This window comes from Sylvia atricapilla, chromosome 1, assembly GCF_009819655.1.
Source record: "Sylvia atricapilla isolate bSylAtr1 chromosome 1, bSylAtr1.pri, whole genome shotgun sequence".
Taxonomy (NCBI): Eukaryota; Metazoa; Chordata; class Aves; order Passeriformes; family Sylviidae; genus Sylvia; species Sylvia atricapilla.
In genome coordinates, this window is record NC_089140.1 from 13097868 (window position 1) to 13123557 (window position 25690).

Below are 25690 nucleotides of genomic sequence, written 5' to 3' on the forward strand. Positions count from 1 at the left end.
TCATTAATCACAAGGTAAAGTGTTTGATTATCAGTCACACGTCCACTAGCTTTACAACAGGGAAGCAGAACAGCCTCTTTATTCAATCTGACAAGAAAATTTGGGGTCTACATAGGAGTAAGTGCCATACATCATTCCAAGCACACAAAAAGGCTCACAGAAATTGGTCCTACCACACCACATACAGCAAAAGACTCCTCTGTTCTCTTCAAGTCCCCAGCACTGTGTCTGGGGAGGAACTTCCCCTGATGTGAATCACCACAGGGTCACTTACATGGACCAGGGTTGTGACATGAGTGTTGCCCAGTAACTTTTCCCCAGGATAATGAAAAAAAATTCTGGTCTACACACAGACGTTAACTTTCTACTTGGAATGATAAAAACAGTATTAGTTTGCTGGCATTTGAACATCCAGTTGCCAGGTAGCAGACAATGGAAGCCATGTTCAGACCCCTAAAAAAGACAATGATGAAAGGATGCTGTTACTACAAGGCTCCAGAATAAAAAATATGCAAAAACGATACATTACTTCCATTTATTTTCTTTCCCTTTTCCTACCCTTTACCTTCCTTCAGAAATATACCAGTATGTGAAAAATATTTCTTATTTAAGGGGTATTACTGCTCATAAACACAGATTTATTTTAAGAGTGTATCTTGCCTAGAAGAGAAAAAAATTACTTGGGCTAAGAGCATCTTCTCCTTGTCCCAAAGGGTAAAATTCTAGAAAAGCTTGAAAGAGAAAACAACCTTTTTTCTCCTCTCCACCCTGCTCCTTTCCTCTACAAAAAACACCCAGCAAAAAAGAACAACCTACTGCAACAGTAATAAAAGATTTGCTCCTTCTCCACCACCTCCTCTAAAAACAAAAAACGTGTCTGTCTTCCTGTTTGCTTTCCTTGCACAGGCAGATACTGATGCAATCTCTCTTCTCTGAGAAAGGAAATGCCCCTATCTCAGTCTGCATCTTTATCCCCCTCAGCAGCTTGACTAAGCAGATTAAAAGACATGTGCACACCAAGACAGCTTAAAAAACCCATAAAATAACAAAAAACAGTGACTGCCAGTGCAATGGGAAAGAGAAGCAGAGTTTGCTGCAACTGCTTAGGAATTAAAACAGGCTGGAAGAAAGCAAACAGATCAGGTACATTGGAGGCAGGGAACTTCCAGCACCATTCCCAACCTGTCATCTATCTCCCTGGGCTCTGTGGGAAGACTGAGAGATGACAGCCCCTCCATAGCCCTCTGTCACTCCCTCCTTTCATTCTTTCCCCACCCCAAAAAAAAAAGAACAGCTGCTGGCTTCTTCTATCACACCTACTGACAAGGTGAATCTGAAACATGGCAACTGTCAGCCCTTGACAAAGCGTAACAAATCAAAGCAGGAACCCACCATTTGTGTTTGGGGATCACAGGAAACTATACAGCCAAATAAAATATTCTACAAACAAAAGCAGGCAAGAAAGGAAAAGAACAGTGGTGTGCTCATGCTAAGAAAGTGCATTTTTTAATGAGGAAGAGTAATTTTTTTTAATAAGTAATTTTTTAAAACTGCATTTGTATAAATTACTATTCTCATCTGTTACTACACAGAATTTGGCAAGGAGTCAAAAAAAAAAAAAAAAAAAAAAAAGAAAGAAAAAAAAAAAAAAAGCGCATAGCTTTTCTTGACACGTCTCTTTCTAACCAGCCCACATTATCACTTGGGAGAAATTCAATTCTGCCTGCAAAATAATGAGTTATGCAGATACTGCACAAAAAGATAAAAATATTTTGTTGCTCACCTTGGTTACTTATCACAAAAGGAGAATAAGCATAAAAAAACAACAACAACAAAGATGGTATCATGGAAAAACCACAAAAGAAAAAGGTGCAGCATTACAATGAGGAGTTCTTTAAAACAAGACAAAATAACACTATAGAATTTATGTCCTCTGGAAAGTTTCCTCCAGAGCAAATGTGGGGACCCAGCACTTCCCATCAACAGGGAAACAGATGAGTGACAATAGCTCCTGTTAGCACACACTGAGAAACAGTGGAAAAGGCCTGATCAGTCAATAGGGCATATAATAAACCACTGTACCATGTAAATAAAACCCATCATTTATCACGTACAACTGTTAAATCTAACTAGTTCCTTAATTTTCTTCCATCATGGTGGTCTAGGAAAATCATGATGGTCCTCTGCAGTCTGAAAACCTAAACACAGTTTTCAGTTACAAGCCACAGCTACCCCTTCAAAAATGATCACCAGTTTGTACATCAGGTTTAGCACACTGAAGATTTAGGAAGTGCTGAATGAATATTCACATGTGTGCTAAAGGAACAACTTAAATATTACAAGACATGTTTGAAAATATAGTTTATTTATCAGTACTGCCTAAAAACCTTAACTGACTGGTAAAGACACAGACATAGTAACAACTTCAGCTTCATAAAGGTTATTTTTTGCTTTTTAATTAAGAAGAAGGACTTTATAAGTACAAAGAAATTAGACTTAAGGTAGCAGTAAACCACTGAGGGAAGTTTACGCTACTGCAACCTCAGCCAATAGGTTGAATTGTACTTAGGGGGGAAAAACAAAACAAATTAAGAAAAGGTACAGCAATTAGCACATCAACTGCATATGCTGCTACACTGGGCTCCCAACAACACAACAACTCAGTGATCACCTTTTCTGCAATATGTCCAACCTAACCTACAAACTTGGGCTTGCAGTAGTGTGCTTCCAGCAGCATCTCTAAGAGTCATCTTTGTTAATCTGCTGGAGGAATCAGAACTCACAATACAGTTTTTACAAATTAAATGGTTGCTACTGAGTACACATTTTTAAGGTTACAGGAAGCCAGTACACTGGCTTTACAAGTAATTTCGTAAGGACACAACTGCTCTGCAAGCTACTCTCAGGGGCACTATAAACAATGGGAATGTTTTACAGGGGAACAGAAGATGAGGACCAAGAACATCTGCTAACATAGTGAGGACGACTTTAAGCGTTTTGTAAGCTTCACAGCATCTCATGACTTTTCAGAATCTTAACTCTTGGGAAACCAAAAATCTCAGCTTGCTTTAGAAGCCATGCAGTTTTAGAAATATTCAACACCAAGCAGTTCTGTCAACCAATGATGCAGTCCTGCCCTCTCACCCCACACAGCAGTTCATTTCTGCCCTCATGGCTCCCTCCCTTTCTGCAGGTGAGAGCCCTGGAGAGAATCACAATTAGGAGCCCCACTTTCGCATTCAGCTGAATCCACCTGCACTTGTGTCCCAATCCAGTCTGGAGCCAGAAAACTGTTCACCTCAGCACAAAGAGATGAAGTGGGTATAAACCACATCTGTCTGTTTCAGCAGCTGTAGTGCCATAAAAATGAAATGACAGCTAATATTTCCAGAAAGAAAAACTTGAGAGCTTCTCCCCATCCACCTTAAAGGCAAATAGCATTTGGTAGACAATTAGTTCTTTCCCTTCTCGATTTTATTGAGCCATGACTCCACATATTTCAGCACAAGGGTTTCACATACTTGGAACCACACTGGTTCCAGGTGCTTCAGCAGTACAGACAATGCTAACTGAGGTGAAGAGCCTGGTCCTGTACCCAAAGCAGGCTACAGGGTATTTGCTCTCAGCTTCAGTGAGAATTTGATTCAAACAGAAGAGAACTGAATTGAAAAATTCCCAGAATACATAAGCATATCAAACCCCCGTCTTTGTACTCAGCATATAGCACATGTCAATCCACATTTACCTTGCATCAACACTTCAGAACAGCCATGTAAATATCCAATGCTGTAGCTCCCTGCCAATGCAAACTTGCATACAAATGTAATCTAAAGATTCAAGAGTTTCTGTAGTAATTTTAAAAATCATACCAATGTGTGCAGCTCTTTTTCCCAGATACCAGTTACCTATGTACATTGGTTGTGAGCATAATGCTGTCTTCAAACCAACAGATTCATTCCACTAACTCAACAGTCAAGGCCTATACTTCAGGATCCTGATGCAGAACAAACATGTGAAGCATCAGCACCCTCTCAGCGATGTGGAAATCGTGTGATAATTCTCATTTACTGTATAATATAGACAACAAGGAGAAAGCTGCATAGCGAGGCATTTTCACTTACGTGGTTTATATAGAGACTCTTGCGTTTTTCTCTCACTGCAAAAACACAAAATATGATAGAAATATTACATGACTATTTTTCCCGATTTAGCTTCTTATATACCATTTATAATAAAAAGAACAGGAGACTATCTATGTGCAACATTACAATTGCTTTTGCAATAGTCAAGTATATTTAGATAGCAAACACAGAAGGAACATATATCTGTATGCATAAAGGCATTTATGCTCCCTAGGGTGGTGATGGGTTAAAATTCTCATTTGGGTACTTCACCAGGTGCTGGTCCACATTGGCAAGCTAATATGCAGTAAGCTGCAGCTCAAGGTAGCAGTGGCTTGGCCATTCTTCCCCAGTTCTCTGTGTGGGTACTCCTGAGCCACCAGTGCCTTCATGCAAGGTACACCTGGCTGCAAAGTGGCCTACACTACTTTGCAGGTATGAAAGCACCTGAACAGCTACACCAGGGAGTTAGAAAATTCTCTTCACAGCTTACTGTGCACTAACTCCCACAGAGGAGCCTTGAGACTGTGTGGTTTAAACCACTGCCTTCTATAATGATCAGGAGCAAGCCTGAAACTATTACTCATGTTGGATATAACAATGAAAATATATTTAGTTGGTGAGTATGAACCAGTCACCACAAGCAACAGTTCCAAGTCAAAGCCACAATTAGCCAAAACAGTCAGAAAGTAAATAGCAACAAAAAGGGAGATAGATGTGTAAAGTCTTAATTGTCAGGCAAATGCTTAGTACAGCTGATTAAATACACTCTATTTCATTTTTTAAAGGACTTCCCCAATTAACTCACCCCATAGAGAGCCTGAGGAGCTCTGTTCCAGTGAAAATACCACACCATTTAGGATACAATTCTGGAGGCAACTAACACAAATCAAACTGCAGGATTAAAATAATAATGGTTTCATGCTGTAGGTGATTAAATGCACTTTGGTGCATCATGATTTGAAAGCTATGCAACCCAATGCACTTAGCAAAATAAGAGTGTTCAAAATGGTGGGATAGCCATTCCCTGTCCATTCCCTGTTGGATGAGAAGCCATTATTTGTGATTTATTATAAGCAAGCAATCTTACATAAACAAGGCTGTATATGTGAATACCGTGAAATAATCGTGTTTAATGCAGACATAAAATGAAAATAAAATAATAAGAAAAAACTTTAAAAAATCCTTACATAATTTTCCTCCCAGGGAGCAGAAAGGAGAATCACACATGACAGATGTTAGCCATGTCACTTAGAATATGCTCAGATCCACAATTACGGACATTGTATAAGAAACAGAATTAAACAGGAACAGCGGAAAAACTCTGATAATCTAGTAAATTGTTAAACTGTTTGAAATCCTGCTAAAACACTGCACTACACTTAAGTTCCACACACTGCATTTTTCACCAGCAAAACACATAAGACATCTACAGAGGAACAACAAAATGATGGTAGATACTTCTAAGAATAGCCAAAGTATTTGCCTAGTATCACATATTGTAATGTACAGGCAGTAAACTATTCTGATAAGCTGTGTGCAAACCTAATATAGAACTTAAAGTTAACATCTGTTTACTGTGAATTTTTGAATACAGTTAAGTATTTAACCATTTTAATCACAAATAATTATACCACATTTGGAGTTCTTCAAATCCTACAAAGACAGCCTGCATATATACTCCAAATTCCATTTTAATGACCTTTATTCACCTTAGCTTTTTTCTTCTGTACTTTGTATCCTTTATTCAATTCCTCATGAAGGTACAATCCTCTACTATCCAAAGCAAGATTATCACTCACAGCTCAATCCCATTTGCTATTTCCAGTCTCCAGAAGATATGTTAACATATTTATACACACCCCTCCCTTCTGCCTGCTGAAGCACTTTTTGTGCGCATCTTTGCAAGCACCATGTTGACCATCTTTCCCTATCTCCCCATATAACAGAAATTCAGTCAGCCTGGCCTCTCAGGTGAGGCACTACAGGAAGGCAGCTGCTTCCTTCTGTGCTTCTGGTTCACTCTTCCATAGTTAAGGCTCAGCTCTCTCCAAAACACATGCCAATGTGGAGTTGGGCAGAGCAGAAACCCATTCTGTCACAACCATTCTCTTTTGTAATCACAACCCCCACTTTAAACAAGGGGAAGCCAATTACTGCACAAGGTAAAATCACTGTAAAGATGTAATTCCATCAGTTGCCTTCGGTCAGTTTAAAAATGCTTTGCTGCTCACATAACTCAGTATGGTCTGCAGCAGGCCAGACCATTGTGTTACAATTAACCAGTGTTTTGCAGCACAAATTCCTAACTTCATCTCCAGGATTTTGGGGTTCAGGCATGGGGTTTTGCTGACATGAAGTCGAATCGATTTGGAGTCAATTAAACGTCTATTTCTTTTTAAACAATATAAAACTCCAAAGTTGTAATGGAACTCTCCAAGTGGAGCCTGAGACGCTGACAAATGGTCACAGCTTTCCTCATTCTACAGTCGATGACCTATTCCTATTGCTACAGGCACTTTCAGCTGTTATTGCTGAGCTTTCACAAGAGGAGGAAAGTATCCTGAAATTAAAAGGCAGTGAGAAAATACACACAGAGGCACCTGTGTGTATATGTATTTTTCACTGAGCTGTAATGGAAATTTTCACTGTACCATTTCTACAGATTAATTTTAATGTTAATCATATCAGGATCAAAAACAAAATCCTTGAGGATTACAACTATAAGAACGTCTTGCGTTTTAGAAGTTGGAATTACCAACCATTGTTGGTAACTCATCTATTTTTGTTATACTTGAGAAGACTGGTCCCAGCTAACACGAAAGACTAAAAGCAGCTTATTCCACTTCTATATGTCTATATAAATACAATTTGAAAATCTTTTTTGTCTGAGGCCCATTGTTGCACTGATACTGCAAAATTTAGCCAGTACATTGAAAGTCCAGTCTAAGTTAGGAGTGGGCACAGCTGGAACTCACTGACAGGAAACACCATTACCAGCATCCTGGAGGAGCAAACACTGCCTTCTTGCTACCAAAAAGGAAAGGCAGTTACACTGTTGGAGTGCTGTTTGGAAACCCTGGGTTTATCACAGCCACACTCTAAATAGTGCATGAGTTTCCAGTCACCTACAGCTCATTGGCCAAGCTCACAAACAAGGGAGAACTTGCACAAAGCACTCACAGAAGTTAAAAACATAACAGGCAATATTCTGTACCAGCTCCCTAAATAGAAAGAATTCCACACATATGATTCAGCACCTAGAAAATTCCCCAAAGTGATGGAAACATTTAGAAAACCTCCTCTAGCTAGGAATCAAATTAATATTCATTGTGACTTTAACTTTTCTCCATTCATTGAATGCTCAGGTAATTAAGGATTCATTCAGACTACTAAGAGAGGCAAGACAATTTACATGCTTAGCATGGCATCCAGGCTTCACAGAGTAATAAACCGAGATGCCACATCCTGTCTCATTTTATTTGTTGCTCTTTGCTCACATGTTGATCACAAGCAGGTCAAGCACAGCTCCTATGCCAGGAGAATGCTACAGTGAGGCTCAAAGAGCACAGGGCTACTAGAAAGCCAAACATGGAACTGTCTGAAGGTAAAATTGCTAAGTCACTCTAACACCTAATGATGGACTTGGTCATTTCTCACTGTAAAACCATGAGATGTATGCTCACAGCCAGAGCCAGGTCCTGGATGAAACCCTGAATCCTGATGCCACTTGTGTGTGTATCTCTGTGTATTGTATAATTGTATTTTAAATGCCCACAGGTCTTATCTACAGAAATATTTTCACATATAGTCAACAGGAAGGTTTACCAGCCCAATACTATCCAAGTCATGGAGCAGTTATTTGCCCAAGTTAGGTGGTTTTCAATACAGCCAGCTCAGCTCTCCTCTTCTACAGCATCTGAAGAAGTCTTGGGGGTCCCATAGATTCCACAGCAACCTGTCAAATTACAACCCTATATGCCCTAAAAAGTCCCTCAATTTTCCTCTTAACAAGCACTTTATTGTGTTTTGGTTAGGCAACATCCTTGAACAGTGTGCTAACTCCTACAGCTCACTTGCTTCAACAAGGGGCCCAAAGTACAGAAAAGCAAAATGCTTGGTACTGGGAGCTGTTCCACCAGAACACAATGGTTCTTGGCAATACATCAGTAGATAAATGTTTGCAGAATCTTTTTATTTCTGTACAAACAAAATAGCTTTTGTATTTTTCCCAATGTATCAAGGACAGCTGAACAGACCTTACACTCCCATTGATAAGAAGATTTCTACAGCGTTTCACTAAATTCATTGTTCTTAGTCAAAAATATGTTCTTCACATTACTTAAACTAGAACTAAGCTGCACATACCAACTCTAGCATGGGTACAAAGATGTTTATAAAATCCTTAAAATTAACTCCATATTTCAATAAATTAACTGCTCTTGTTACAAGTAACAATAATCATCAGGTCCAGTCAAATTTTTAGTTGTTGAACTTGGGTCTATCCTGTCCTTTCTTTCAACAAGCTGTAACAAGAAACAAGTAGAATCCATATGGGATTAGACAGTTTCAAAACACAGTAAATTCGCTATAAAATAGACATCAATCCTCATAATACCACTATGGAGATATTATCATATTCATTTTCCAGACTACCAAACCAGATTAGTACGGTAAATGGCACCCAAACCCATGTAACGAGGCATTGACAGAACCATGGCTGAATTCAGAAGGACAACCTCAAAGGAGGTACTCACATAATCAACTCTTCAATTAGGGCCTAAATGTATATCCTCTTTGTTCTAGTCATGCTCAAAAACTAGCAAAAAACATACAGTAAGTGAAAACTACATTAGTTTTCAAGTGATGTGTTTGCCTCTGCAATTTACTATGTAAATCAAAAGTAGCATTTATAGGCAGCAGAAAGGATGACAAAGAATTCATACTGAACAGTCAGAATTACAATACAGGAACTGCTTTCAAAGTCCTGCTAGAAAATAATGTGTTTTTTATCCATTATTCATTTATTTCTAAACCAACATGTCATACATGTCCAACAGAGAACAAAAGAGCCACAGTAAATGGCTTTATTCTACTAACTCTATCAGGAGGCTTGTTTAACCAATGTTAATTTTAGAGATTCTTTTGTCTATGTATAAAACAAAAACCAACTAAACTCCAGACAAACATGATTATATCAAATCCATAATGAGAGGAGAAACAGGGAGAATGTTTGGGTAGGATGGGAGTTATTTTGTTAAGAAAATCTAGTAGTGAACTCATTTACAGTATGATCTATATCAGAGAAACCCTGGAATGTCTTCTTAGCTAATACAAACTGGCATTTTCTAAAAAACTATTTTCTACACATTTTTAAGAAGCCAAATGTTCAGAGTAAAAAAAAAATTAAACAGTTATACAAAAAATTTTGATTTAGAGAAAAAAAATTTAAAAATATAATTATATTAAGCTTCATCCATATTTGTACTACTGGTCTGACAAGACAATTAGCTAAAGGTGTGGCTACTTAAAACTCTAACATGATGCCTCTAAATGCCTCCTTTTGGGGGAGAGGGGGCAATTACATATTAAAGGACTATCACATGCATTCTAACAAAGGGTTTAGAGATAATTACTGTAATAAATTCAGTAACCTACCATCTGTTTGTGATTTACTGAGAAATATCGTACTGGCCCGTGGATGATCTGATGGGTTGAATTCCATGTTCAAATCTGGAAAGGAAGAACACCACAAAAACCATTTATGATTATCTCATGGCAGACACAGATTTTCTCATCCTTTTTAGTAACACCAAGTTTACATATTGAAGCAGCTACTGTAAATCAGAATCCATCTTGAGGCCCACTCTTTTATCCTTCTTTGCATAAGTGGTTCTTTTTGGCATGCAAATCATTGGCATCAACACAGCTTTGGGATTAGACTTCAGTTGTAAGGACTGCCTTTGGATTAAAACAGATAAAGCAGCTTGAGAAGCTTGTACACAAGAAGTCAGGAATTTCCAATTTACCATTTCTTTCTTCCCACTATGCCCCAAAGCCACAGGCTGGCACAGGAACACAGCTTGTTATATGTAGTTATTGAAGAATTGAATATTACAAACAAATGCACAACCCTCAACAGATAAGACAGGTTTCCAAGATTAAACATGATTAAAAAAGTAGTTACTGCAACTGAATGTAAACAAGTAAAATCCAGGCCAGAGTGTTTTATATGGTCAAGATCAGAAAAACATTGCACTTTCTCTTTGCTTTAACATTCTCTTTGCTTTAACAACTTTAAAAAAAGAAACAAAAAAACCCCACAGTTACAAAAAAAAAACCCCAAAAAAACACAACACCCACCCAAAAAAACCAAACCAGTACTACAAGATATTTATCAGTTACAAATTCAAATCTATCATACATTATATAAACCTCTGTGAATGCTTTTCCTTATCAAGGTTAAAATCCATTGAATTTATTTGTTCCCAAATTCCATTTCATTACCAATTTGCTAAAGCTTACAGGCCCGCATCCACTGGAAAACATGCTACTAAAATTGTACATATTTTTTAGCATTTCCTTGCTCTCCCAGTGTGGCTTTCTCAACCCCAGTTCTCTCACATTCTCTCATCTCCAAATGCACATTCTCTTGCATTTTTAGCAGGCTGTGTGAGACTAAATAGGAGCACTGATCTGTTTATCTTCTGTGACTATTACAGTGATTCTACAATTCTCTCATTCCCCTTTCATACCCTTGCAAAAGCTCAGTAAAACTGGAAATTAAGCCCCAGACCTTAGGAAAAGAAAACAAAGTCTTTTTGCCCCAGGGTCAAATTCTTCTGTCTACAGCTTTCCCTGTTCCTTCAGCATCCATGCCCATACTCCGCTCTCCTTGCCCTTTTATTTAATAATTTACTAGGTCTTCCACTTCCCTGCATTTTTCTTCTCACCACACACCTCTTTACAAATGTACTTTCCATTTGTATGTTTCCCTTTTATGCTCTCTTGGTTTCCTTTTCACCTCCCTGCATTCTGTAGCCCATGAGATGAGCAGCCTGACATGCTGCTGGAAACCTGGGAGTAACTTCTGGGAAAAATCTGACCTTCTTTCTCTAAGGAAGAACCGAGAAACACAGAAGTGCAACTTCTCAGTTGCAAATGGTCTTCTTATTACTATTATAATTATCATCAATGCCACAAATGAAAGGGAATCTGGGGATTTCAAGGGAAAGCTATTTTGATTGTCCCAGAAATCACAGACAAGTTTGGAGAAGATCCTAAGAGTGTCACTTTATGCTAAGAGTTCTGACTTCACAGGACTGTGAACTAGAATGTTTTCATGTTACTCTATGCATCTTATTCAGACATAGAAGAAAAAAAATAATCACCCACTGAGACATACAAGGTTGGTATAGACTGTTTTGCATTTCATGACAGTTTTTCTGTTAAGCTGAATTTAAGATGCTTTTCCTTATGTGAAGAGTAATCAGCACTTAAAAATGCAAAATACATTATATTTTAACAACCTCTTTGTTGAAAAAAAAAAAGAGCCTTTTCTTTTTCAAAACACTAGATTTTTTTTTCTGCAAACGTTTCAACAGCAGTATAAATTCAATCAATAAAATAGGATCAGGAACACAAAACTAAATCCAGCTTGCAAAACACAGAAAACTAGTAAAGCACTTCTTTCCTTTGAGCCTAGAAAATTACCTGGCTGAGGAATAACAACCTGGTACAGGCTCACAGTTTGTTTGCAGGGCTGAAAAGAAAGGAAAACCAAATGCCACATCTTACAGTCAAGTCGCATCTCCTAAAGATGTCTGTGTTACAAGGTGCTATTTTGCAGAAGCAGCAAACCAACAGAGGACTTACAAGTCTGTCTGAAAGAAGCACGGACTACCAAAAAACACTGGCTCTCAGATAAACTGTAATTATTCTGACAGGAGCTGAAAGAAGGCCAGCAAAACCCCATCTCAGCAGAGAACAGTCCAGGGATTTTTAATTATCTTGGCAGAACCAACAGTCTACAGCCAGGGAGCAACTGTGGCTTCTTCCCACCACTGAACCCTACAGAGCAGCACACATCCTCCTCTCTCCACATCCCTTCTCTCACATCCTCCCCAGCAACAGCAACGACCAAACACATCCATCTGTCCTTCTCAAACTGCCTGCACAGAACCCGGAGGAGAACATGGGGATGGGGAAAGGCAAAGCCTGTTTTACCCAGCACAACGTGGCCAGAAGAGGACAGATGTTGCCGAGAGGGGCTGGCTCCCCAGGCCCCTCTGATGAACAGCACAGCTCCTGCAGGCAGAAGCAAGCACTGTCTGGTTTTTTTTCCTCTATATTTGTTGCACCTGCAGCTCAGCCCCTCTCAGCTCCTCCAGGCAAAGGGGTTAGGCAAACCCAAGCACCATCCTACAGGCCACTTGTGGCACCACATCACTCCAGGCCACCACTGCTGGCACACTGGAGTATCAGAATGGATGATTCACAACATGTAAGATTTCAGTCTCTGGTGGTTCTCAGATGTCTTAATTCATTGTACAACTTTAAAACAAATGTCTTTTTGAACATTGCAACAATTCCTGACAGATCTGTCACTACAATACACATTACAGAAGAAAGAGATCAAATGATACATAAATATTTAAAGCCAGTAATTCACCACACCAAACGGCATTATCCATAAAAAGGTTGCCTCCATCCTAAAGAAAACAGTATATTCATACTGCTTTTGTGTCATTTAGTTCTTTCTAGTATTTGTAAAGTACCATGAAAACCAGCCATAATAAGAAAGGTTTACCCATTTTGTTATGAAACAGCCAAAGATAAAAAGAGATTTAAACTCATACAAGCAATAGTCTATTAGTCAAAAGAGAGGAAAATGAGAGCCAGAATTTTAAGTCCCAAAACCTGCACAAAAATGTGCTCCATTGCTAACAGTCTGTTCTGCAACTCATCACAGCCTTCAAATAAAAGAATAATAGTGGGTGCTTCTTCAAACAGTTATCCAGCACTCCAAAATAAAAGAAGCCATGATCTCACTGATAGTCCAAAGTAGACAGCCCAAATCTTTCACTTCAGCTTTCTTTTCTGTTAAACAGAATTGGAATGTTTTTCTTCATATTTTCCTAGTTCAAAGATCAAGTTTGTTTGGGGTTTTGGTGTGGTTTTGTTGTTGTTGTTGGTTTTGGTGGGGGGTTTGGGGTGGTTGTTGGGGTTTTTTGGGTTTTTGGGGGTTTTTTGGTAACTAAAGGACTGGTAAGTTATGCAAAATGTACTCCACATCCTGTAAACACCTCAACAGTCTAGTACCCCATGAAAATTTCAGGGCTTTTATCTTCTAAGGATTAGGAACCAAAGGGTTTTGTCTATAAATACATGCACACATGCACATATCTATATCTACAGATTGACTGATAGTTGCAAGTTTAAATTAAACCTAATTTTTGGTTGGCCAAGGCAAAGTCAGACTCACACACACTTCAAATAAGAGATCATATGTCTAACAGAATTCACACAATTTTGGAGGATTTGGACAAGAACAGTTACAAATGCATGCAAATATACATAAGATGGCATTCTCTTATTTGCTTAGCAGCAGCCAAATTAACAGTTATTATAATGGCCATCTTGATGCATTACATCAAAATAAAATCACTCTCTGAGGAAAAAGAAAATAAGAGGAGATTGTGCATATAACTTAATTTGGTACATAACTATGCTGGAGTTAAAGACAACCACCAGAAGACCCCCATAAGATTCACCCTGTACACTATGAGAAACATAATTCATGAAGCTACAGCAACTGCATTCAAATATGCCCATAAAAAGAAGCGAATTGTAATAGTTTGGCTTCAGACTTGGGCTAAAGCCCAGAGAAGATTTTAAAGCTCAAAACAAGATCTTACAAAGCATTACTGAGAGGGGAAGAAAAAAAAAACTGAACGCAGCCTCAGTTTGCACTTTCTAAAGAGCAAAGAGTAAGAATAAAGTTTAGATGAGTGTAGAGGTGAGTTACAAGAGTGACACCCTGCTAAAAATGTCTTCAATTGAGTCTTGATACTGTAACTGAAGAAAAAGGGAAACTAGGAGGTCTCTGCTTCCCACATACAACTTCAGAAGTACTGAAAGCTCTCTATAATCTAGGACACCATACAACAAAAAACAGTGGAAAATGAGAGCAGAAAGACCCTAATTATGACCTTGGATGATAAAAGAAAGAGGACAATTAGGCAGTGAAGCTCCCCACCCAAGGAACATGCACTCAACTTATCTTGATGTTTTCCTTTTCGAGAAGATTGCTTCAGCCAAACATCTTTAGGCTTTAGTCCAGCATGAGTATTTGGGCTCAATTTAAGAATAACTTATGCAAGTTACTTGCTTATGATTCATATGCAGGTCAGATCAGATGATCCCAGGGGCCTCAAGCCTAAGGTCTATAAAATCTTCAGAAATAGCAATATTTAAATTATTAAGCACAAAAGCTCAGCAAATCCCAGTGGTACAACTGTGAACTTTCTAAAACTGCACTAAGCTCTGCTGCAATTCTTCAGAAAGAGGTACATTTTCAAACTTGTGGTTAGAATACATTATGCAAGATAAAAACAGTAAAGGATGAGACTAAATCTTTTGTGGCAAAACTTTAACAAAAAACCCAATTGCTTCTTCAACTCATGAGTCTTACTGTTATAGGACAGGGCATGACAAGAGAATGAAGGATGGATGCTGTAGCCACTAACTTCTGAGCAATACAAATCAAAGGTTCTGCATGACACAAACAGGAAAAACCAACACAGTCACTAACAGTGCACATGGGCTGTAGTACAGGGAGCAGGTCTGAAAATGTGCTTATTCTGTCAGAAAAATAAGATGTTATTTCCTTCCTTTTGAACAATGAAAGTCAGGTGAGTTTGCACCACCAGAGCTTTGATGCTGATTTGACAAGAGAATAAAGTCTAAACTCAGTAAACCAATGGTTTCAGTCTTGCTCAATTCTGAAATAACCTAGTGAAATTCTTCCTTCCATTTGCCCCTTGGAACCACAGGCTATCACTGCCACTGCACAGACACCATTATCATTTAGGAAAGAGATAGTGCCCCATATTAATGACTCCTCATACGCTTCAAAATTAAATTAATTCATGTTTCTTCATTCTGTAAGAATGTTTTTTAAAATTATTTAAAGGGACTTGAGGTAAGAACAGACCTGCATGCTGCAGAGGAAACTGAGCTGACCAGGCCCTACACAAATTACTTTACTTTGCCATCTTTTCTCCACCCACAGCCTGACACTACAGAGTGACTGCCTGTAGTGGTGGGAAACAACAAAAACACCACAAAGGCTCTTATCGAGCAATGCAAGCCATGAGTAATATCTAAACCCTGCACACTTCCAGGAAGCGCGTCCAAACGGAAGAGAAAACAATCACCACAGCAGCAAAGGGAAAGGGAAGCACAGGTGACCTGAGCTAAGGGGACGGCTTAGAGATGGACATGTCATGGAGATGCCAGAGGCAGGGCTTTCCATGTGCCCTGACACGGGTGGGAACCAGCACGGCTGGGACTGCCCAGTCCATGTCACCTCTGTGCCCCGGCAGCACCTGAAGTGCAATTTGTCCCTCTGGCAGGAAGAGTGAAGTTGTTGTTCCTGCTCTCACTGTAGCAGCCCATAAGAATGAGCTGATGTCATCTAGGGGAAGAGAAACAGAAACAGTATTCTCCAGGCACAGACACACAGATAAGCTTCTCCAATACTGAACCTAGAAAAAAACCGCTGAAATAAATTCCAAAAGTCTCATTATGCCTTACGCCTTTCCTACTCTGGTGGGCTGCTCTATTAACAGCAATTTGCCGCGTGTACAGTAATGAAAATACTTCCTCAAACGTTATTATGTTATTAGCATTCCCTGAGGAGTTGGTAAGAGTTAAAAGGACACCTCAGCTAAGAAGAACTCCCGCATCTGTCTACAGTCAAATGAAGCTAAAAACAAAATTAAAATTCAACAGAGAATAAAGAAACAAGATGGAGAAAGGCTCCATTACCATTATTATCGATTTTCTTAGATTTTATTTTAAAGCACCATAATTTATGCAAAAGAGGCATGAACCTTACATTTGGAAAACCCTATGACTGAATCTAGCAGTAAAGTTTTCATTTGAGATTTCTGTACATCAATTTCTCCAAAACACGGGATACACCAAACCCTAGGACTAAAATAATTCACTGGGATAAATAAATAAAGCACTGGGACGCTTTCTGTTCAGAGGTTTTCAAAACTTTCAAGCCAACACAAGACTGAATTGCATAGGCTGATTTCACTGGCTAGTAACAGTAACTGCACCTGCTTTACACTGAAACTTCCAAAATGTGAGATCCATTACTAGAAGTTTCAGGCCATGTCATTCAAACACCACACAATCACAGCATAAAGATTTATCAATATCAGACCACAAGATCTAGCAGTAACTTTTTACAATACTTCATGCCTAATCTAAGCAGCAATTAACCTACCACAAATGAAAATGCCTCTCAGCTGCATGCAGTGTTCTTGCAAGAACAAATGTTTGTGATCATGTTCCAGTACACTTCAACACAGATTATTAAAAGAAAAGCAAGTTGGAAATTGGAAGGCTTTCAAGAGCCAATTGGCTGGAAGGGTAAACTCCTTCAGGTTTGGCTAGGTTGCTGGAAAAACTTGGATATGATCTTTGCTACCCGGGAGCCGTGGTATTATCTGCCTACCATTCCAAGCAAACGACGGGCACGACGTTTCTCAGCAAGTTCCAATTACATGGTGACACTGTTCCAGGCTCTGCTCTGAGCTCCGTTTTCAAGGGAGGCAGAGACAGTTCATCAATAAAAGAAACCCTCTATGGCAAATAATGGCTCATTTCTGTACAGTTATGCCTGACCAGTCAGCCAAGCTACAGCCCAGAGCAGTTCTTATGGGCACAGGTATATTTATTTTCTCTTCTAGAAAAAAAAGCACAGATATAACTTTCCACAGGGTGAACAAGATTTGTATCCAGGATTTTTAGTTTTGTATCACTTTTCAGCATTTGCTTTTCCTTACACAGTAGTCTATCCAAACTAACTAGACACATTTCAAGAGCAACTTAAACGATCTGACATTAAACAAGAAGCTCATGTAGCATGTAATGTCTCCTTACATTTAGAACATGAACAATACCAATTATTAAATCTTTTCCTTCTCAAGCTCATCTCATGGAAGTTTTTCAGACATTCTAGTACTGCATTTATTAATTTTTGCTTTAACTGTAATCAAAATTAATTTTAAAAGTTTTATTGATATATAAGACAGAAGAAGACAAGAAAAGAAATTGATGCAAACACTTCTCCCTTCCCCACAGGAAAGTAGAGATTTCTCCCCACTACATGAAGAATTCAGCATGGACTGAAGAGAGCAACAATTCTGTGCTATTACTAAATCAGAAGCATTCACCTTATTTAAATACAACCGACCACTGTAAAAAGTGCCTAAGACAACATATAAGACTGTGCATACATGTATTTCCATCATACTCAAATCCTCTAGCTTTTGAATATCATAGTATCATTGAATCATAGAATTATTTAGGTTGGAAAAGACCTCCAAGATTACTAACCCAGCACTGCCTAGTCCACCCCTTGGACGGTCCAACCATGTCCCTAAACACCACACCTACAGTCTTTAAGAGACCTCCAGGGACAGGATTGTCACTGACAGGCTGCACAGGCTTCAATGAAGCCTACAAAGACAACGTTTCAAAAACAGCAGCATCACCTTCAGGCAACCTAAGATGCATAGCAAACATCCAAGAGACTCAAAACACTTCTTGAATGTTAACATCTTAAAATGGAGACATTAAATACTATTTCTTGTATGAGTTAAAATCACAGAGAAAATCCAAGTAAAAAGTATTCTGAGATTAATACTAATGTGAACACAATACTAGCTGGAAGAATAATATATGTTCCTGCTATGTAAGATTTCTAAGTATGCTTTTAAAATTTATATTTTTGAAGTCTTACAGCCTGTACTAATACCTTAGCAGTAAATTTGGTTAAGATAAATTTAGACTGGGTAACTAGAAATTAGTGATGAAAAAGCAAAACAGAAATTTAAATGCACTACTCAGTCCTTTTTTTATTCTTATTGTACAAAAGAACTACTGATAGTCAAAACAGACTTAATTAAAACACACTGAAATTTACTCAGTCATTTTTAAAAGTAAGCTATATGAATAATGGAATACAAATATTTAAGCAGCTTTAGAGAACCAAGGGCTGAAAGGGGAAAAAAAAACCATTCAAAACTATCAAGTTTTTCTTTTGCACTGCTTCAAGTCTTTGGAACATATTTCAAGGTGTGCACACAGCAGAAATTAAAGACCTATCCCAATGAGGATCATTTCCTTCTAGCACCTACACATGAAGATAACTGAGGACATAATGCAGGCTGGAGTCAGGCTAACAAGTTGACCTTCTCTTCAAGTCTATAGCTCAGAGGAGCATTTAAATGTGACTTCCCAGGGAGGCTGTGCATGCTCCAACCCTGGCAGTGTTGAAGGTCAGCTCAGATAAGGACTTGAGCAAACTCATCTAGTGGAAGGTGCCCATGCCAGGGGGTTGGGACTGGATGATCTTCAGGGTCATTCCAGCTCTTGAAATTCTGTGATTTTACGGTGACTCCATCACTTCCCTGAGCAGCCCGTGCCAACGCCTGACAACCCTCTCAGTAAAGAATTCTTTCCTAATACCCAAACAAATACCCAATCTAAACCTCCTCCAACACAACTTGAAGCCATTTCTTCTTGTTCCTATCACTGGTTGCCTGGAACAAGAGACCAATTCCCACCTGGCTACTTTCAGGGAGTTGTAGAGAGCAATAAGGTCTTCCCCTGAGCCTCCTTCCCTCCAGGACAAACATCCCCAGTTCCCTCAGCCCTTTCTCCTAACACTTGTGCTCTAATCCTTTCAGAAGCTTCACTGTCCTTTGGACACACTCCAACACTCAAGTCATGGAGCATGACTCATTTTACATTACCCTAAAACATCTGAAGTGTAAGAAAAATAAAATACAATAATGGAATGGAGAACACTGTCTATTCTAAAAGCCACTTCTTTAGATCAAACTATCTTGACATACAATATCACTTTACCTTTGCTTTATCTGACTGAAAATCCAAGGCCAGCAGAGTGAAACAACTTCTCAAATATGGTGCCTTTAAGATGTTCAATTTCCTGTTAAAATTACCAAGAACAGTGACAAGCATGTGTGTGAGCGTGCCTGCCTTCCTTCCTGACAGCATGGCCAAGGCATGCTACCAGATAAAGGACAGTGATAACCCTTTAGTTGAAAGCTGTCCTCACAGAAAGCCTCCTACTTTATATATATTTTTAGTATATATTTTTATAAAGTATATCTTTACATATATATATATATATATATATTTTTTTTTTTTTTTAGAAGAGTTCAACAGAACCTAGAATCACCAAGAATCACAACTGGGCCCAAACTTGTTCATATGTAGGATATCCAGGGATATCAAGCAGGCATGCTGGAATACACATAAACTGACTCCAGAGCTGAGGAAAAGCATTCCCTAGGACATTACAGCTTTCATGGACAAAAAATCACTCTGAAACACTGTTTTCATTATACTGAGAGTGTAACATGACTTTTGGAATGAAAAGCTTACACTGGGACAGCAAGTGGAGTCCTGCAAGTCCACACAGGACCTCCCACAGCTTCTGACTCCTTGGCACTGAGGACAGAGCAGGTTTCAGCCCAGCAGACACGGGTGGCCTGAGCCAGAGCCAGCAGGTGCCTCCCTCAGAGGTGTCAGAACTGCAAACAGCCATCTGCCTCAACTCATCTGGGGGAACACACTGTCAGGGACACACGGCTGAAGCCAAGGGAAACTGCCCTAAACACACTCTCACCAAAAGGCAAGGAATGTGCATGGCATTTCAGTTCTGCTGTTAGAGTACAAACACAGGGTTAGGCTTGCTCTCATTTTTTCAGAAGCATGGCCCACTCTAAATACTGTAAGTAATATAAACAATAACACTTCCACAAAACCTTTTTTTCCCCCCCAATAATCATATATGATATAGTTGCTTTCAAGTAATGTAGGCTGGGGAGAGAAACTCCAGTGCCCATTTTAACAGCATCTTGCTTTGCTCTCCTGGGCACTGCTGTGCATCACCCATTGCTGCTCATTTTCTCACTGAAAACCTTTTCATTTTGTTACTAGACCACATTTGTGGGCACTTGAGTACTCAAGCTCCCAGTTCTACCTTCTCTCACACTAACCTTCCTTGGTTAAACGCCACAGAGCCAGCTAGAGCAGCCTGGATGTGATCCTATCACTGTGCCCACCTTCAGGAATACGGGCTGATGTCTCACAGCTCCAAGTGCATTTCTACATAAAGCAGCAGAATGTCATCACCTGAACTCCATCATCTCTTGCCAGTGGGATTTATTAACACCTTAACTACTGCCAGCTTTGTCAACATCACTCGTGGCCCACTCATGGCACATGTAGCACCAAAAGGAACTGACACTGTCCTGTTAACTTCAAACTGAAATTTATGCATTTCTCTAATGCCCCTGTGACACTGAGCACCACAAATGCTTTCTCCCTAACACACTTTTACTTAACTTATACACCATTTTAAAATTAATTTATTCAGCTCTACTAGGTTCAAAGGCAGACAGAAGGGAACATAAATCACTGTGAAAGACTTTTCTTAAAAAATTGATAATTTTTTAAAGTTATTTTTCTTCACATAAATATATCAGAAAAATATACATTATTATTCACTTACCACTCATGATACCTACTTTACATGACACATGTAAAAGCTTTTAAACACAGTATCATTACAGACCTAAAAAAATTACACCAGCTGATGCCATACCAAATTATTTCACTTGTTTCAAACAGTATTACCATGCTCTCCCACCAAGGGACATGAAGCCATCCACACCCCAAGAGAGGCTGGCTGTGAACCCAGCTGCTCTTGCCACAGATTTAACCTAGAGGTTAGCAGCTGGCAGGGGATTACTGCCACTGAGCCAAGCAGACAATACCAGTCAGCAGAAGTGCTGGGTTAACCTACAGCAAAGTGAGGCAATTTTACTTGAAGACACAGATCAATACAAAGGTAGCAGCAGCAGCAGCATCATTTCACAGCTGAGCTGACATTATGAGCTGGAATCTCAGATTGAAGCATAATCTGTAGCTTTGCACCAAGGTGCATGCATTTCATCATTCCTCAAACACTGACACTATTGACACACAAATCAGCCAGAAGCTGCATGACTTTAAAGATTCATTATATTCTGCCAGCCAGAGCACAGGAGCCTGAGCTGAAGCTCAACTCTACATCTGGAAAAAGGCATCTTATGATACTGATTGAAGCTCTGAGGAGCTCTCACACCAGCCCAGCAGGGTAGGATGAGTTTACCCTTCTTCATTCCCTTACAGAAACAATTTTTCAAAGTGCCAGTGAAAATGGCACCTTTCCAGGCTTTCTTCTTTTCTTTTGCTTCCCTACTGAGCTGTGTGACCCAAAGCTAAAGTAAGTAGATAATCTCTGAAATACAAAGAGAAAAATATCAACCCTCGTTTCTCAGAGAATTTAGTGCAGGTGTATTATACAACACTTGCAAAGGTACATTTCTGACTCCAAGGACAGCAGCTGCTCTTTAATATGCAAAAATATAACTTGCAATATTTACTGAGGAGGACCCTGTGATATTTGGCAAACTACAATAACAGGCTTTCACTTTTTCCCCAGCAGATTTGTATTCACATGGCAACCAAATTACCAAGCTACCAAGATACAGTGTCAAAACCATACATACAAATTGTCACCTAAAACTGAAAGTCAACTGATACTGCAAACCTCTCTTATCAGTGAACCTCTACATTTGTCAGTGTAGGCAAAGGCCCATAAACACACACAGTCAAAGCACATGTGCATGTACATGCACACATGTGCATTACTCAGCTGTTGTGCTGCCCCTGTGCCCAGAAGGCTCAGTCCCACTGAAGGCAGAACAGATACACACTGCTCCTGAACACATATCCACTTCAGATACAGCCATGACATTATTACCCACACACCAGACACTACACCTCCTAAAACCTAAACCCCTGTCACTGCTCATGCAGCCCATATAACAGGCACACAAAAAGGAGCAAGAAATAGAAAAATTATAACTGAACTCTGAAAAAAGGATGTCTTTAACTGACATTTATTTTAAGTCTTTCAGTTCTTTAATCAACATCTGTTCTCAGAAGAGCCAGCTCAGTGTCATTAAGTGCTGATCCTGAGGAAGCACCTTACAACAATTGAATATGTTATGAATTGTCACTATAGGAGCTACCATTTGCAGTGAGATAAAAAGCAGTATATTGATAGTTTGTTAATTGCTGTGAATTTACAGCAATCTCAAACATTGCCATCTACCTTCATCATGATTTACCATATTAATATGAATATCTGAATAGCTCTAAACAACCACAGAGAAGTCTTAAGTTTATTTTTAAGTTAAAATTCTACAGAAATATTCTGTTCTGGTCCCAAACATGAAATTATTTCCAAGATTACAGTGGCCTAATGTCCAGGACTAGTAACACCCAGTCCCAGTGCAGCAACCAGTTTCAGACAGACTATCTTGCAGCTCCCAAGCTCTTGATAGAAGGCCTGGACAACTGAAAAAAAGAATAAAAGCAATTTCCTTTTTTTTTTTTTTTTTTTTTTTTTTTTTTTTTTTTTTTTTTTTTTTTAAATTCAGGTGCCATCACATGTAATACACAAGTCTTGAGGCTGACCTGATCAAGTAATGCAGCCATTTTAAATCCAAACAGATAAAACCTTACACATCAAACCCAGAACAGGGATACCTGTGCCATTGGTAAGAAGGGGAAGAGGAACTGTGAAACACAACTCCAAGGACAAGCCACAGAGTAAGGTTAAATTACGTGCAGCACGGGCAAAAAAGTTGAAGGGGGTACTGCTATTTCCATTACAGGAGAGGAACTGAGGTAAAGGAATAAAGTCAATGCCATATTAAAATCCCAGTGCCATTCTGCACTTAGTCCATAGGTCTGTAGATCAGACTCCAAGCACCAATCTAGGCAGCCAGAAAAAGAAGAGCACATACTTAGGGGGTCACAAGACTACCTTGTCCAAACTTTACAGTTTCTTTTCAGTTGTCTACCTCAGAGTTAGTCATCCAGTTGCCCCTCAATTAACAAAGTATGCACTTCTAGAAGTGCATTTGTTCAGCAGCTATTTTACAGAATCCTAAAACAAATGGCTGGGATAGAAAAGACACATCACACTCTGGACATACTGAGCCTTTTCCACTGTCCAAACATGGAAGCAGTGGTGACAAACTCAGTCTAAACTAAGATGCAGTCACCTAAGGTTAAAACAAATTACTCTTCGCTTGGTTTTAAAGTTACTGATTTTACTGTGACACCCAGGACAGGCTGCTGATTCATCACTAGGCATCATGAATGAAGCTGCACTCTGTCCTCACATCCCACTCTCTTGATGTCCTCTATATACAATCTTTATTTCACCAACAAGTCACACTGGGCTCCTACAGATAAGCTGTCCTCCACTGCACCGACTGATGCACTGACAGTCCATTCTCAGTACAGGATGAGGCAGGACAGGAGTCCTGCTGAAAAACAGCATATGAGTGCCATGTCAAGTCTTTCCTTAAATACTCCACCAACTCCCTGGGCAGCCCACTACAATGTCTAATCATCCTTTCTGCAAAAAAATTCCTTCTAATGTCCAACCTAAACTTCCTCTGGTGCAGCTTAAGAGTACCATATAAGAAATCTGGAAAAGACAGAATAAATTTCTTTGATTCTATCTAATCTCAAAAGTTGCAGAATCCGTTTCTCTTCATTAATCTTTTAAGCCTTTTCTCAAATACATGAGCACACAGTGAACGTCTGTATCCTTTTTCAAGAAAAACCTGTTGCTCCGAGAAGTCTTCAGATTCAGGAGGGGACCTACTAAAATGGCAAGTAATATCATCAAACAATTTGTTCTTCCTCAGGAACAGAGATGGACACAGTTAGACCTCCCTTATCTTCCTCGATACATTTATTGACAAACATACCAGGAAATTAATTAAATACATATATATATATATATATAAAATAATGCATTACACTAACTTAGTCATGCTTCAAACTATTCACATGGGACACTATGTGTTGCTTACTTATTAAGAAGCATCTTATTTCCATGTACCAAGGCTACTGGAAAGACATATCCAAATGTCAGGCCATATGTAATGTAACATTTTTGAACAAACACTTCCCATTATTGCCTGCTGGGAAAATGCTAATTTAATTTACCAAGTTCAATTCTTCTGAGCGTTTTCTTTTTTTTTGCCTTTAATAGCTCAACATGTTCAAATGTTCATTGCCAAATCCAGACCTGTGCTCAACCCATTAGACACACCAAAAGCAGCAACAGTAAATTGCTACCACAGCTAAAGCCATCACATGTGAGACTAGAACACTGCTTTAAGAGTTGCTGTGAGAAAAGAGAATCAGAAAGACAACATATTAAATCAGAAAAGAGAATATCTAATGCAGCATGCTAATCAGACTGATTTCATCAAGTCTCCTCCAAGACAATCTACTGAGGGAATCTACTGACAGGGAAGAATAACCACATCATTAGCAATTTGTACATCTGTCAGGAATGCATTTAGTCACACCATAGATTAAATGTTTAAGCAATTGCTAAGCAGACATGAAATTTTTTCCAATTCAAAGGCCTATGTCTAATCTGCCAATAAAAATACAGTGAGTCAGTTTACTCAGGATAGCAGTTCCTCATCTCAAACATTATTAGAGATTTTTTCATTTAAACATGCCAGTTGACATCATAGGAGAGGTTTTACTGGCATGTGTTGTATGTACAGAAGCAGGTACCAAATCCAACTATGACTGCCCTTAAAAACTGAAAAAAAATACAATTTCATATATTCAGGAGTCACCTGGAAAATTAACGTGGCATTTACCTGGAGGTCCTGCTCTTCTGAAGAACCTACTTTTAACAAAGATGTCCTGATACTGAAAGTATCCAGATACAGAGTGGGAAAACTGAGCACGCATTGGTAATGGAAGGTTACATCTCTCAAACTTTCTTAAGTCTTATCTTTAATGGGATAAAAAACATTTGCATGAGGGAGATCCAGCAGATATGCAGAATCACAGAACCAATTAGGCTGGAAAAGATCTCTGAGATCATCGAGTCCAACCTCTGACTGAACACCACCATGTCTAGACCACAGCACTGAGTGCCATGTCAAGTCTTTCCTTAAATACTCCACCAACTCCCTGGGCAGCCCATTACAATGTCTAATCATCCTTTAATGCAGAAAAAGTCCTTCTAATGTCCAACCTAAACCTCCTCTGGGGCAGCTCAAGAGTACCAAAAGGCTGTAACAAGGCTACTTGCTTCTAAAACTAAGCAAATACTGAGTGCTCAGAAAAGCCAGGTACAA

The 25690-nt window shown here is 39.1% G+C and overlaps 1 protein-coding gene and 1 long non-coding RNA gene across 3 annotated transcripts in view; one reads left to right on the forward strand and one right to left on the reverse strand.

Moving 5' to 3' along the window:
- Nucleotides 1–25690, forward strand: part of LOC136358914 (uncharacterized) — a 161609-nt gene that overhangs the window by 109254 nt on the left and 26665 nt on the right. The gene's annotated exons all lie outside the window — the stretch shown is intronic.
- The window catches only part of CCNY (cyclin Y), a 118679-nt gene that overhangs the window by 36678 nt on the left and 56311 nt on the right, over nucleotides 1–25690 (reverse strand). The window contains exons 2-3 of one of the 2 annotated variants that reach the window (XM_066315056.1): nucleotides 9780–9854; nucleotides 4122–4156 (exon numbers count right to left, since the gene is read on the reverse strand). In XM_066315056.1, the coding sequence (XP_066171153.1) occupies nucleotides 4122–4156; nucleotides 9780–9854 (110 nt within the window). Of the gene's footprint in view, nucleotides 1–4121; nucleotides 4157–9779; nucleotides 9855–25690 lie in introns of those variants that run through there. The other variant, XM_066315065.1, reaches the window with a different exon arrangement.